Consider the following 16168-nt stretch of genomic DNA (forward strand, 5'->3'; position numbering starts at 1 on the left):
CTAATGACAGAGGGGTGAAGAATATATTGTCTCAATTAGTCCCCCTGTTCTGTTGTTTTTCAGTGATCATGGCTGTCTATTGTTCCCAACACAGACCTTGAACACTGTTCATAAAGTGTGTGTGTTTTATATAATTACATTTCTTCCTTGTGCCTTTTCCTTGAAAAAAACGTGCACTCCTATATCAGGAAAAGGATGTGGCCACACCTTTTCCGGTTACTTCTACCCCCCCCCCCAACGTCAGACTTCATGTTAAAAATGGCCACCTCTGTGACACTTTTTTCTTATTTCCTCTCTCTTTCTCTCCAACAACCACATGCTATCTGAATTCTAGAAAAAGGAAAAAAGCGAGAGGCTTATTGAAGTATCAAAAGATTTAGGAGAGGATTTAGGTGTTGAGAAGCGTAGGTGAACATTTGGGGAGATTATTCGTAAGTTAAAATGCCAATGGGGTGACTCCTTTGCAGGAAATTAAATTTATGGCACCATTTCTTCTTTTCACTTATTATACTGTCACCAATATATTGACAAGTAGCCTCTTTAAAAAACATCCTTTCATAATGTCACACACTGTCAGTTATTCTCAGGCTAGTACGAGGCACCTGCCTGGAGTCATTGCACTGAGTAATTTAGGGCGATGAGTCATGTGAGTAGTAAAAATATTTGGGCCTTAGACAAACGTGAGGACATCTAATGATCAGTGTATTGGAGATGGAATAATAGTGAATAATAACAAGGGTGTTTTAAAGAGAATTAGAGTCAAAGTTTACTTATTTCAATTTGTTTCTTTCTAGAATTTGTTCTATATTCAAGATACAGGGGGAAAATAATGATTTGTTCTTCTCTTTTTTTGTTGTGCCGTAGTGAAAATACAGGACTCAAGCTAATATAAATACTGTATTTTACCCCTAGTCCAGGTTAAAAGTTGCAGGCACAATTGAAGTTGAAAGACCAGTGTTTCAGTGGCAGATATGTTCCAAATTCTATGAATTACAGATGAACATTTAGGTGAGCTTTCTCAGTGAAGTCAGCTGATACTTGTGACATCATTGGAGTGTCTATAACCTTGCCTCCCTATACAATCTATAAGCTGCTTGAGCAAAGGAGATTCATTTTCTTTCAATGATTCTGTAGTTTACTGTATTCTGTACTTTTCTTTTTACATTTATTGACAGAGTCAGTGTGGTCAATGCTGAACTGTGAGTTAAGGGAATTGGGATTACTCTATCATTATTTAATGGTGTGACTTTATAGAAATGATTAACCTCACTGCCCCTAAGTTTCATCATCAGTAAAATAAAAGGGTCGCATTAGATAGTTTTCTCATCTCCATGCTTTAGAAGTCTAGACCCCAAGTGGCTGTTAACTATTTTTCTCAAGGCGGTAATGTTAACCGATGGAGTAAAAGTGAGAGTTATATATTTAAGACCTTATTGTGCCAACTTCAGCTTTTCATAAATTACCTCTTTTCTTATTTTAAACCATAGTAATTTAAAAATTTTAATTAATTGTGTTCCAGCCTGATTCTGTGAGTTAGTTGTCAGAAGCTGAGTGTTTCAAAAACTTCCATGGAAATTCGTCAGTGATTTAACACATGGCCAAAAGACACCCCCATGGTGTTCCCTCCACCGACTACACTACTGCTGTTACTTTCTTTCCTCTGAGAGACTGTGATTTTAAGCTGTTCAGAATAAGAAGGCTAAATTTGATGTCTATTTGATTGATTAGCATTATCAACATTATAATAAACTCTTTCCATATATTTCTCCAAATTAGTGGGGGGTTTTGTTAATCCAAACATTTTAAAAATCTAATTAAATCAATTGAAAAACTGAAAACTGGTATAGGGAGTGTTTCCATTAATGGCCTCAAAGATCAATTTTCCTTTTCTCTGCAGAATATAAATGCGTTTTAAAGGGCAAGAAAAGTCAGTCTAATGGACATTAGGAGACAAATTCACATTCAAAATCTTCAGTCTACCCTGATTCACAATTAAGTTGCTTATTCTAGTTGCTTATCATTTCTGTTATTTAATCATTCAAGGGTGAGGACAGGTATATTTCAATCACAATCTTCCTTTATTTAGAAAGTATTGAAAAAATAAATAACTGAAAATTAGTGTCAGTTTTTTAGACAGCTGGTATTTAAATAAGGATAGGAAGAAAACAGGGAACAGGAAAGGTACTGGTATTTTCAAGTTGTTATGTTGAGCCAAAAGTTCTTCTAAGACTTGGAGTGATTTCAATTGAGTTGTAATTCAAACTTATATGGAGCTTACAATGCACCTTCAACAGAGTTTTGCAAAGAGTCTATAGGAACTGTCAGGAGCAGAAAGATTACTTCACAGTAATGACTGTTGAATTGAACTATGCTTTTTGATGTTTTACTTTCTGAATTGAATTGTTGGACAAGATTAATTGCACACAGTGAGAGTTTTAAATGAATGGCGATGTAAAGCATTAAGTTTCTCTGTATGCCACTTGGGGGGAAAAAAAGCCAGAAGGTTTAAATGAATAAATGCATTTAATGCACAAAATGCCTGTGCTAATTTTAAAACTCCTTTACTAACATCCTTTATTGAAAATAGAAACCCACTTTATTCATCTGTCTTGGTTATATTGCTGTGGTTGAAGTAATTTAATATTCCTGCTTTCCACTAATCTTCTAGTTCAACAGAAGTAAACAATAGGTTTCATAAATTAAAAATACACTCTTCTGAACATGCTTATAAGATTAAAAAAAAAACAAGGCAGTAAACATTTATGACTGAAACAAACTAGATTGTTCAAATACTGCCATGATGTATCATGTATATCAATATGGCACTGATATCAGTTAGAATGCAAACAAGGTTTTAAATGATGTGCCCCTTCATTTCAGCTGGAGAATCCGCTTCACACCATCTGCCTATCAGATGGTTAGGAACCAGGACTGCGTATTAATGCCACATGTTCGATTTTCCTCCTTCTTGTAATGGTTAGATTCATATTGCTAATAGCTGTGCATGAGCACTGTCGATGAAATTTCTGTGACGGTGGAGTGATGAGATATTTATAAGCCGCCTGTCTCCCTGAATAATCAGTAGGAAGAATGCCAGACATAAATAACTTATCAATCCCAGAATATTAATAATAACTACCATGGGCTATAACCTACTACATCTTTAAAATGGTTTCTTCTAAATTTGGATAAAAAGTGACATAAACTAATAAAAAAGTCTATCATATGGGAGCTTTGATGGCTTACTCTCTCTTGCATATAACTCATTTTATTTAACCATTACATTTTGGGAAATACATTTTATATGGAATGTGATGTAAAAGTAGACAACATATCAAACATTTGGAAGTCATCTTGATGTCTTTGAAACCAAAGATCAAAGATTGGACCTTTCAAGTTAATGAGCAAACAAACAGATCAGAGAAAGAATTTGACAGCAATATGTCTCTTTTATTGATATTTATAATCTATAGTTGTAATCTACTCTTTATCACAAGGGGGACTAACTTATTTGAAATAAATAGAATGGGGATACTTTTCCCTTTTTTAGAAAGAGTCATCAGGATTGTATATAGCATTTGAAAGATTTAAAGGCTGTGTTGATAGCATTTTTCTTATGCTTTCAAAAGCTATCTTTGCAAAGTAAAATAAGACTTGTAAGTGGTGACAATGCCTGCTTCTCTTCCCCAAAATAAACCCGTGGATTGGTTTTAGGATATTGAACTGGAGTGAAGGCTTTGCATCAATACAGCGCAGAGTGGAGATTTAGTAACTTTAAGATAAATAAGATCAGTGTAGACTACTAAATAAAATGTTTAGACAGAAGCGTGGAATTTAGATTTACATTAGTCCAATGGCTAAATTCTCACTCTATACTATTAGGTAGCTTTTGTCATACTTATCTTTTTGTGAGTAACCGAACCAAGGGAAAGAAACATAAGGGCAGGATGGATATTCTGGTTACTTTATAATATTTACTACCATTTGTGGAGGGCTAAGAATGTGCCCATGCTTTTGCATATATTATTTTGCTTTTATTCTCCACAACATCCCTATCAAGTCAGAATTGATATCTCTGTTTTAGAGATGAGAATGTTGAAGCCTTAAGAATTATATAACTTGGAGCAATATCCCATATATATCTGATGCCTGTTGTCCAAAGTTTGTATAGCTTTTTGAAGTCCATTTTTTTAACCATCATATGTCTGTCTACTTCCTATATGATAGTGAGTTTAGATGACTAGTAATTTCCATGACAGTTGCTTATTCAAGTTGAATTTTAAATATTTGAGTAGAGCATCAAAAAATGAAAGTAAAAGAAATCTATAAGCCAAGAAGAGAATAAAGAAAACTAATAATATGCAGTTAAAAATATACAGAATTTTCTCTGAAGGAGCGGAGCAGCAAGAAGCCCACAACAGTGTGTTTGTGTCAAAATTTGGGCAACAATATGAAAATCTGTGTTTTAAAATTCTTTGTAAACATCTGCTTATTCTTTTATATTATAAATGTAGAGCTTGTAGATTATATTTTTTAGAATTCTATGTTTTTTATGTTTTATGTTTTTATACTTTAATATTATAAAGGTAGAGCTCCACATTTCATAGAAAAGAAAAAAAAATATCTTTGCATGATATAAGGTTTATGGTCTTTAATCTCATTTTGATGTACGATCCCTTTCCTGAAGGCTAACTGGAGGTCTCGGAGTGTACAAACTCTGACTTATTATCCTTCCTCTGAAGGAAAGTATCTTTTTAAACAAAATATTTTTTTTTTAAGATTTTATTTATTTATTTGGCAGACAGAGATCACAAGTAGGCAGAGAAGCAGGCAGAGAGAGAGGAGAAGCAGGGTCCCTTCTGAGCAGAGAGCCCGATGCGGGGCTCGATCCCAGGACCCTGAGATCATGACCCGAGCTTAAAGCAGAGGCTTTAACCCACTGAGCCACCTGGGCGCCCCAACAAAGTATTTCTTAATCCATTATCTTATTAGTGTGAAACGAGTGTTAAGTGTACCTTTCTCCCTTGTTGACTGCATTGGATTTAGGATCTTGTAGAATAAAATGAAATTATATCTAACTAAGCTTTGTTTAGTCCATGTTTTTGTTGTTGATGTATGAAATATTTAAATGTTCTTTGAGAGTGTAAAAAAGTAAGTTTGGAGAGGTAAAATAGGTGGGTTAATCATTCGTTAGTATAGGAGATTATTTATTTGTTCCTTCAGTATATAATCACACACACACACACACACACACACACACACACACACACACACACACACATTTGTAATTTTTCTCCCAGTGAGAGAAGGAAATCTGGTGAAAAACTTACAATTAAAGAATCAGGAGTGATTACTCAAGCTATTTCGGTAACAGTTGCTGTACATACCGAACAGATTCCTATGTGTAAGTGGTTGCCGGAGCTAATAATATGCAGGATTGCTGCGTCAGTAGCACAAAGTGCTACATTACATTGGCTGGCCTTTTTGCTTCTTCTGTGGTAGGCTCAAGGCACAAGAAGACTTGTTTTTACAAAGTCTACATCCCACTAGAGCAGTCTGTCTCAAACTCTGATTCCTTGGTTGAACCTGATTTAATATTTTAACAAGTTCCCTTGTTGATTCTTAAGCATACTCGCTTTTGAAAACAAGGGCAATGATGATCTGCTTGGTTAATAAACTTTTATTGTAAGATGTGGACACACTTTAGTGTCCATTACAGCCCTCAAATAATCTAAGGGCAGTGAACACCAGAATCCGCATGTTTTGTTGCAAGGTGAAAACACAGAGTCCTCGGTCTGTCCCAGACATAGTCTGCGAATGTGTGCCTGGGGGAGACCACCTCTCACTTTGTCATACGAGACAGCTGGACTTGATGTTGACTGTCACTTTGAGAAACCCGGAATCACCTAATTCTGAGATAAAAATGGTTCGTCTGGATTGGGAAGAGTTAAAGCACTTTTAAATTTGCAATATAATGTACTCAAGGGAGGGATACTGAAGGTGGAGAGGACAAAAATCTGTGAATCTGAGGCAGAGGGAACAAATGCTCTGAGAAAAGGGTGAGGCAGGGAGGGAACGGTGCATGATAAAGGTCATGGGTTACCAGTATTTACACAAGTAGACAATCCTTGAAGACATGTAAATGTTTTCACAGTTTGAATTCTCTATGTAGACTGAAAGCTAGAGTTATTTTGGGAATTTATTATAGTTTTTTTTCAAAGACAACTTCATTTTGGAACAAAATATACAATGGGACCTCTTTCTAAGAGCAAGTTGGAGGGGTTTGACAATTACATCAGAGATCTGAAAGGGCCATTGCAAGGCCAACAGGAAGTACAGTAAACACAGAGGGTGGGGTGGGTGAGCTATTTGGTGATCCTCTCCAGCCCTAGGCAGAGGTAACATGGGAGAGTCCTGCTTTGTATTAGATTCACGAAATTTGCTACTCCTAGTATTTATTTTCACATTGATTGTAATATCAACAAAATGTTTTAATAACACCTATTGTTAAAACAGTGACCATGTTTCTCCTGTGGCTGTCCAAGGAATCGAGTTTCAGAAGTGTTTTTTCATTCAGTGACAATGTGTGGCAGGCGTTGTGGTCAATGTTTGGGATGCATATATTAGGGACATGTTTCTGTGCTTTTGGAGTTAGAACCTAGTTAGAGGAGCTAGCCTTAAACCTGCCGTCCCTGTTGGCACCTCCCATCCTTCCTCCCACAAAAGAGCATTAAAGAATTCAAGGGACTGAGTTTCTCCTCTCAGATTTGCACACTGAAATGACTTGGGGAACAGTGAAATCCACCCCCCAAATATACAGATGCAGGCGTCCCAGCCAGGACGTCCTATGTTAGGACTCAGCCATTTGAGTGGCTTGCAAGCATCTTGGGTGATTCTGTTGCACAAAGGATGACAAGCAGGTTGCCGTCCTTCAAGGATGAGGCAGGTTGAGAACACAAACGACAGCATGGCTGGTTCTCCTCTTGAGGGAGTAGCAAGGAGGGTCAGTTCTTCACAAGAAGTGAGTTTTGAGCTGATTCTTAAAATGGTGATCATTGTTTCCCAGGTAGGTTGAAGAGTCGGGAGGCTGAGGCTGCTACTCCTGGAGCCGCAGATAATGGACACGTGACTGGTCTGGGGCAGGGATGGGAGAGCTTTTGTAGAAATGGGACCATGTCCCACGTCTGTCTTGAAAGGAATGTAGAGTCCGCTAGAGGAGATGGGAGAAGGCCGACGTGTCTGGAGCACAGAGAGCAAGTGGGAGCCGAGGGACGGAATGTGCTGCACAGATAGGCAAGTCACCGAGCGTGACGGGTCCTGACAGCCACGTGAAACACCGGCTTGCTCGCAAGAGCAGGCATTCAATGTCGTGATTGGATTTTCCTTTCCACAAGGTTATGGTGATTGCTGTACGAAGACCAAGAGATTGGAAGTGGGGACAGTGCCAGCTGTTGAGAGATTATTACAGGGCTCCCCGGAAGAAAGGGTGGCCGTCGGCACTAGAGGGAGCCGGGGAAATGGAGAAAATTGCTTGAATCTGAAAGCTATTAAAGAATTAAGAATTGTGAGCTAGGTGAGTTAGTGGGCCTAAAATCAGCAACGGCTGAAAATGTCATTGCTTTTTTCCTGACTGCATTAAACTAGACTAAAAATGCAATACTTACAAGTATTATATAGTTCAGTGATAGCATGTATAGGTCACATGCTTCCAGTCGTTCCCCTTATCTGTGGTTTCCTTTCCCCCCGTTTGGCTAACTGCGGTCTGGAAGCAGATGATCCTCCTTCCGACAAATCATCAGAAGGTCATTAGTAGCCCAACGCTATGTCACCGCGCCGGCGTCATTCCCTCACTCCACTCCATCACACAGATAGCTTATCATCGCACGTCATCACGAGAAGGGCGAGTGCAGTACAATGAGATATTTTGAGGGGGAGAGAGAGACCACATTCATGTAACTTTTATTACAGTTTATTGTTATAATTGTCCTATTTTGCTGTTAATCTCTTACTTCCTAATTTGTAAATTAAACCTTGTCATAGGTATGAACGTATAGAAAAAGACATAGTATATAGAAGATTCAGCACCATCTGTGGTTTCGGCATCTGAGGGGGTTCTTGGAACGTACCTCCCATGGACAAGAGGGGGAACCACTGGGTATCTTTTGAAATTTGTATTTGAAATGTAAAACTGCAGGGTTAGACAGTCAAGTGGACAAATTAGAATAGTACCATAAATAAGATCAGATACATAAAATTGTAAAAAAAAGTATTTTTAAAGGTCAAGGGTTAGTGTCACCAGCTAAGGAGAAGTAAGATTCTTCTAGCTGAGGGGGGCGTGGCCAGTCCATCATATCCTGCAGGAAACAGTAGGACTGGACTTTCTGAGGGAGTAGAGTGCAGGGCATGCCTAGTGTTTAACAACATGATATGCCCGGGGGCACTTGGGTGGTTCAGTCGGTTGAGCATCTGACTCTTGATTTCAGCTCAGGTCATGCTCTCATGGTTGTGGGATCGAGCCCCACATCAGGCCCCGGCTGAGCGTGCTGCTGTTTAAGATTCTGTCTCTCTCTCCTCTTCCCCTGCCCCCCATCCATGCTCTCTCTGTCTCTCAAAATCAAAATATGATATGGCCTTCTTCACGTGATCTATCTCATTTAATCCTCATATTGTGGCTACATCATGCATAGTTATATTTCATGCTACTGAATTTGACTCAGATGTGTATAATAATAATAACAATCATATTTCAAGTTGTAGTTTTATCTTCCATATTTGAATGCTGTTACCAAGATTTACCTGCTGCATAAAAACAAAGATAAAAGGGCACCTGGGTGGCTCAGTGGGTTAAAGCCTCTGCCTTCAACTCAGGTCATGATCCTGGAGTTCTGGGATCGGCCCCGCATGGGGCTCCCTGCTCGGTGGGGGGCCTTCTTCCCTTCCTCTTTCTCTCTGCTTGCCTCTCTGCCTACTTGTGATCTCTCTCTGTGTCAAATAAATACATTAAAAAAAAAATCTTAAAAACAAAAAGCAAAAAAGATAAAGACCTGGAACTGTCATCAGTTAGAGATGGAGCAACACCAGGCAAAGACAGGAAGGGGCATGTGAGATGGTCACATTTGTGACAAGGCAAAATCAAGGAAGAGAGAGCTGCTGGGAAACAGGAGGAGAATTTTAACAGGAAAGAGAATGTTCTGAAACACCTTTGAAGGAAATGAGTAACTGGGGAGTAAATTCAATCATAGGAAGATGAGAGAATCAGTTCAAGTTGGGACTTAAAAGGCAACAAATGTACACGCTAGACCCAGATGAATTCTTTGAGTTTACATCAGTGCCTTTTTAGAAGGTAGTTATCAGTTTTTCACTCAAAGATCTATTCTGAAGGTCCTGTTGCATTGGGGTGGAAGTTGTCAAGGCCTCTTTGGTCTGATATGAAGGAAGGTGAGCTCTTCTAACCTCTAAAAAAATAGAGATTTCTAGGAAAACAACAACAACAGACTTTCTTACAGTTTCTGTGGCTGTAACTTATTTGCTGTAGTAACTAGAAGTGATGATTAGTGGGGAGGAAAATAGGAGAGAGGTGTTCCGGCTCCAATCCACCAGCTGGGAGTGCAAATAAATCACACAGATAAATTCAAACGGAGCTGAAGCGCTGTAGTCACAAACTCTGAAGCAGCCTTGGAAAAAAAAAAAAAAAGAAAAAAGAAAAAAGAAAAAAAGAAAAGAGGATGGGGAGCAGGGTTATACATCCTGGACTGCAAAAGTTTTAGAATTAGGGGAGATTATTCAGATGCTGCCAAGTCTGTCATTTTGCGGGTGAGGGATGCCAGGATGAAAGGAACTGACCTGGTTAAAAAAAAAAAAAAAAAAAGTTTACAGCTTTAAGAAAAACAAACCCATCCCAACCCATCCCCTTCTCCAGAACCTCAGCGGGCTATCTACGGCCCGTCCGTAAGGCATGGCCCTCGCTCTCTGTTCGGCCACAGTCTGGCCTCAAATTCTGTGTCTAGTCTCACGTCCACTCCTACATCCCACTCTCTGGACGAGCAAAGGTGAACTGTTCTGGACAAACATGGCACAGTGGTTTGAAGTGTTCGCTCTGGGGCCAGAAGTCTGGCAGCCGGGAGGTCAGGGAAGGGGGCCATGGGGCAAAGCTATTCCAGACAAAGGGAAAGGTACGTGTGAAGGCACAAGCTCGCAGAGGCAGGGCATGTGAGTCTGTTGGTGGCATGTGCAAGTGGCTGGAGGGTGGCCTGAGGATGAAGAAAATGGAGTGATTAGGTAGGTTTCCACTTCCTAGGGAAAGGTTTTGTGAATTGAGCTAAGCAGTTCAGACATCCCTCTCCTTCCGGCTTTCTCTCGGCAGCTGCAGAGGATTTTAAACAAGGAGTAACATATTCAAACTGGTCTGTGTGAGAGAGAATTCTGGATGCATGTCTACCGCGATCCTTCTACGTATGAATGATGTTTCTGCGAATATCTAATTTGGGAGTTTAGAGTGCCTTCTCCCCATCCTATCAGTGTTTTCTCTTGGGCTGGTGGGGAGTGAACACAGGTTATCAGAGTGGCGCCCAGAGGAGTCAGGATACTCTCAGATGTTTGTATATGTGCTCAATAAAGTACATGGGCTGGTACCTGAAAGATCAGAATTTGAATTATCTTGTTTTTAATTTATTCTTTTAAGGTCTGACAGCAGCCGCCGCAGCAGCTGCCGCTGCTACCAATGCAGCCATCGCCGAGGCAATGAAGGTGAAAAAAATCAAATTGGAAGCCATGAGCAACTATCATGCCTCTAATAGCCAACATGGAGCAGATTCCGAAAATGGGGACATGAATTCGAGTGTCGGTAAGTTGTGTGTTCACAGAAACTTTTGTGATCTTGTAGGTACCAAATTACTTCCTTTTCAGGAACAGAACCGTCAAGTGCCCATTCAAGAAGCTGGTCTTTTTAGGTTAGAAAATAGTGGATATTTTGGAGGTGCTATTTGCCCCTCTAACAACATTCTGAATAAATAATTAGCAACATAATTTTTTAACACAGGGTCAGCTTTCTGCAGGCAATGTCTGCTAACAGCATTCAGTTAATATCTTTTGTAATACAAGTAAGTTCTAATAGTCAGAATTTTAGTTGATTTGAGTTTAGTGTAGTTCTTTATTCTTCATCTTTTATAGAGAGCGTGTGTGAGTGGTAGGGAAGGGCAGAGGGAGAAAACAAATCTTTTTTTTTTTTTTTAAGATTTTTATTTATTTATTAGACAGACAGAGATCACATGTAGGCAGAGAGGCAAGCAGAGAGAGAGAGATTGGAGGAAGCAGGCTCCCCGCTGAGCAGAGAGCCGGATGCAGGGCTCGAACCCTGGGATCATGACCCAAGCCAAAGGCAGAGGCTTTAACCCACTGAGCCACGCAGGCGCCCCGGGAGAAAAAAAATCTTAGGCAGGCTCCACGCCCAGTATGGAACCCTAGGCAAGGCTCTATCTCACGACCCTGAGATCATGATCGGAGCCAAAATCAAGAGTCTGACATTTAACTGACAGCCACCCAGGAGCCCCAATAATCAGAAGTTTTAAAGATTGACTAGCTAATTACAGGCAAACCCATACTTTATCTTTTTAATTCCTGATAGATTTGTTATCAAATAAGTTTGCATCAGCATCAGGACATATAAACTCAAGTCTTTCATGTGTTGCCAAGAATGAGAATTGTGTTGAGAGTTCATATATATATATGACCATTATCAGCATCTCTCATTGTAAATATACAACTTCAATTTCTCTTGATTGTTTTTTTTTCCTTGAGGTTTGGAGAAAGAGATGAAAAGTGAATAGTCATTGTTTAAATCCAAACCAACAGCTTTCACTTTGCAGAACTCACTTGGGTAGTTCATTTTTCAAATACAACTTCACATGTGAGTTAACATTTTTATTGATGATATCTTTTGCATCTCTGTGTCAGTGAAATCAAATGTATTCTGCCACTGCCCTGTATCGTTTCTCTTTAAAATTTAGAAATCGTGCTCAAAATATAATTTAGCAAGAGAAATTTGGCTATTACAAGATAGGTATAAGATACTCTATCCAACATATGTTCATGAAGGACGCAGTCATTCTTGGCAGTTCGATTAAATTTTCTTCTCCATGCAGTGTTTTAATAGATTATTTCCTTGGATACTCAGTGGCTCTTTACCTTCTGTCCAAAGTCAGAGAGTTAAGAGTATATGAAGGAATACTACAGATTATAGTAATAATCATTCTTACAACAGTTCCATGGGAGTATACGCTAGGTATTAATATTAGCATAGGAAGTAATTGTCAAATATATACACAATATGCAAAATACCATTGCTGCAGTGATGCCAAAGGGTAGCTTCTAAAGGAGAAAAGGGGAAAATAGAACTTTCCCTATAGCACTACACAAAGGAAATATAAAAGAGACAGTGATAATGGGGCTGATTTGAGAATAGATTATAGAGAAGGTGGCAGTTCTTAGAAGGATGAAAAGATGTGGAAGAAAGCCAAAGCTCTGGCCTTACAGCTGGAAGGGATGAAGGAAAACATGACCGCTTGCATTTGTGCGGGTCCTAGAGAGAGGACAGAGGGCTGCGGGTTGTTAAGGTCATGGTTCAAACACATAAATTCAGACTTTTGATAATTAAAAACTGTTTTGAAATAAAATGAATGAATTATAATTCTCTTTTTGGAACTATTAAGTACATTTTTTTAAAAAATAAGCAGCCTCCTTCTTTGGCCTGTAAAGTAGAACAAAATTAGACACTTTTAAAAAACAAGTAATTGACCACTATAAATTTTAGTTACCATTGCAAAACAATCTGGATCGTTTTCAGAATTTTAGAAGAGTAAGCGTTTATTGCAGGCTGTTCTTGCTAGTTGGTGTTGGGAATGGGAATATTTAAATTAAGCAATTTAATAACATTGAAAACAAAAGATATTAAAACATGATAATCTCTGTTTGAATTTTCTGAGCAGCAGAACAGAAGTTGACTTTGGAAAATCCAACAGGCATAAGATAAGGAGAACATGGTTCATAATTAGGCATTGACATACATTTCATATTTGCTATTATGGAATAACATTTGCCTACTGACCAAATTGTGGTTTACCTTAATGATTCTGGCACATGGGCTACCATAATGACTTAAACAAAGAAGCAATTTGATTTTTCTTTCGTGTTCTAGTTGGCGGAAATCACTTTTCTTCCATCAAGGTATTTAGTTGGCTCTTCATGTTGCTTTTTAGTTTTGACCCCCACCGTCCAACACCAATTTGAATCAGGAGCAGAAATTTATTTGAATTTTCCTACGGAGTATTAATATTTTTAGAGTGTGTTAACATTGGTGTCATTGCTAGTCCTTGAGGCAGGTAGATCATTTCTGTTAGATATATGTAGCTGATTTGGGGGGGAGAAATGTTATCATTGTCATTTTTATTCTAGTCTCACATGCTGCTGTTGTCTGAGAATTTATGATTTATTATCCTTCCAGAGCACACCCCCTCCCTCCTTTTCTAGAGATCAGCAAAAGAAGGTTTGGTGGAGGGGTTGGGTGAGGAAGGTACAGGGAACTCCTGGGTGTTGAGTTGAGTTCGCATAGATCAAAGTAGTTGCTGAAGTGGGCTGTTGCTTTATATGGCCCCCCATCTTCTCTGTTGCTGACAGCAGTGCCTGCCTCTTGGGACGTGTTCAGCAATTACCTGTTCTGTGACTTTGGAAAGTTATGTAAACTTTCTGAGCCTAACATTGAGGGAATGGCATAATGATATCTATACCACGAGAATTAAAGGAGATCCTGTTAGTCAAGTGTTTATTTATTATGTCTGCTTATCCCGTTGTTTGGTCACCAGTAAGGTTATCATACTGGTACTGCTTTTGCTATTATTATTATTCCAAACTTGCCCTCCTGAGAATTACCTTCTTCCTCTTTCTACAACCATGAACTATTTCCTTCTCTGTTTCTCTTTGTCTCTGTTAGGTATTTGTTAAGCTGTAGTCTTGTCAGTCAATTGAGGGGGGAGCTTTCGTGTCCTTTGGATTTTGTTTGCATTTGACTTTAGCTCATTCTAGTAACACAAAATGATTATAATTCCATCCCAGTACTCAGGGAGCATCCAGTCTATGGGAGGAATGGCTACGTAAGCAGGCAGTCAAAACAGGATCCGGGAGCATCAGCTAGCTAGCGCAGGAAGTGGTATAGAAGCATATGGATTCCAGGAGGAATCTCAAGAATCTCAAAGGCCTATATTTCAGAATACAACCTTACCACTCTCATGAATCTATCAATTGTCTCTTTGAAGGCGTGAAGCCCCTCGGAGGGGTGCTACTTACATGATGTATCGTTGCTGCTCAGCCCTGCCTGAATATAGTGACATTTTTGAGATCACTTCAGGGTTCGTTTTTCTCTCGTACTCATCTAGCTCATAAGTTCTGGTGAACATTTTAGGTTCTCCTGTGTCGGAACATTACCTGAGTTCCCACCCCCAAACCCCCACCCCGGGTGTAAGTAAATCCATATTGCCTCAGAAAACAGATTTTGTGTTTGTTTGGTTTGGTTTGATTTGGCTTAGTGAGGTTAAGGGATCTTTTCATTACACATGACTCCTTCCCGTTCTTAATATAAATTGTCAAAATTAGCCAAAAAGAAAAAAAAAGAAGGTCTTTAGAGCAGTTGATGACACTGACAAATTATTATTTTATATCCCAATTTTACATGGTAACCTTGAGCTCACATCTTTCCATCAGAATGATCATTTTAGGAAGAAGTGAGGACTTCGGGATAGATCCGAGTGAGGCATCAGCACACTGAGTAAAATATATGGCCGTGTCTCCATTCTCCCTCATCCACAATCAATTGGATTCTTTTAGTTTAATATTTACTTGCTAAGATGAGATGCTAGTCTGCATGGTGATAAACAGTCCGCTCCTGGCATCTGAAGGTGACCTGTCAGTTCATATGGACAAATCTCCTGCTTACTGAAATGTACAAAATAAATCATTAAAGCAGGCAGGTGCTCATTCCCAGATTTAAATCACCATAGATTTATGATTTGAATTAATGCTTCATTTGGCCATAGAAATAGATGCTGAGACAAATGATATGCACTGGTTGGGGTTTCCATACTGTAGCCATCCTGATATTGATTACTGAGATGTCTTTGCAATCTCTTGTTTATATCAAGTACTATCTTGTGACAGGTTGGCTGATATGAGCTACATTGCAGATAAGAAGGAAAAATGTCCTGGATTCTTTTTAGTGGCAACACTATCCACAACATACAGGCCAGATAAATTGCTATTTTTTTGCTTTAGGGACTGATCTACATAACCAGCTTAAAAAAGTGCTGCTTGGAAATTGGGACTAGGATATTGGAAAGGCAGAATTTAAAACCGGTGAACCCAAGGTCAATCCCATAGTATCTATAGCTGTGTTTTATCTGCTTATCTCTTTTGAGGGGCATCATGCACATTTTTGAGGGTACTAAATTAATCACAGTCGATTTAATCTAAATAAAGGAAACTTATTTTTACTTCTAGTTTTTAAATGCTATATAAATATTGACACAGTGAGCATCTCGGTAGTTTCTGTGTTATTTAAATACTTGCTAAACCTAGTATCTTATTCCCTTAACTAACGATAACAAAGGAAATGACTCTTCAAAGATAAATACATTAAATATTATTCCCAAGTGCAAGACTTTGTGCACTATAATTTACCAGGAGGCAGGAAAAGACTGCATTTTTACCTTCTCTTAACATTTTATTTAAGGAAAACACTATGTACACAGTTTAAAGAATGCTCGGAGGATTTAAGAGGGACCTTTGCCACTAGCTAATATCTGACTCATAGAACTGGTAAACAGCTATCAACAATAGTAGATGGCTTGCTTAGTAGGAAATGAGTTCATATCTATTCAAAATGTGATCTCAAAACAGATGTCCCAAGAAAATCTCATTGTTTAAACTATAGTCAGAAACCCCTAACTGCTGTTATTTCTTTAAGGAAGTGAAGTCATCTTAAGACTTCAGAATGTCTCTTTCTGAACACCGTGGAACACAAGCAAGAGTATGCTGATGCAATGACCCACCAAATCCACACTCCTCACGTGCCTGAGATGTACGATTTGTTTTCATTCGCTCAAGGTTGCAATCGTTAACAGGG

The 16168-nt window shown here is 38.9% G+C and overlaps 1 protein-coding gene across 2 annotated transcripts in view; it reads left to right on the forward strand.

The window, feature by feature from the left end:
* The window catches only part of DACH1 (dachshund family transcription factor 1), a 425210-nt gene that overhangs the window by 224185 nt on the left and 184857 nt on the right, over positions 1 to 16168 (forward strand). For both annotated transcript variants that reach the window (XM_032315182.1, XM_032315183.1), the window contains exon 3: positions 10682 to 10843. In XM_032315182.1, coding sequence (XP_032171073.1) covers positions 10682 to 10843 — 162 coding nt within the window. The remainder of the gene's footprint in view (positions 1 to 10681; positions 10844 to 16168) is intronic.

The sequence above is a fragment of the Mustela erminea genome, chromosome 15 (genome assembly GCF_009829155.1).
Source record: "Mustela erminea isolate mMusErm1 chromosome 15, mMusErm1.Pri, whole genome shotgun sequence".
In the NCBI taxonomy this organism is placed as follows: domain Eukaryota; kingdom Metazoa; phylum Chordata; class Mammalia; order Carnivora; family Mustelidae; genus Mustela; species Mustela erminea.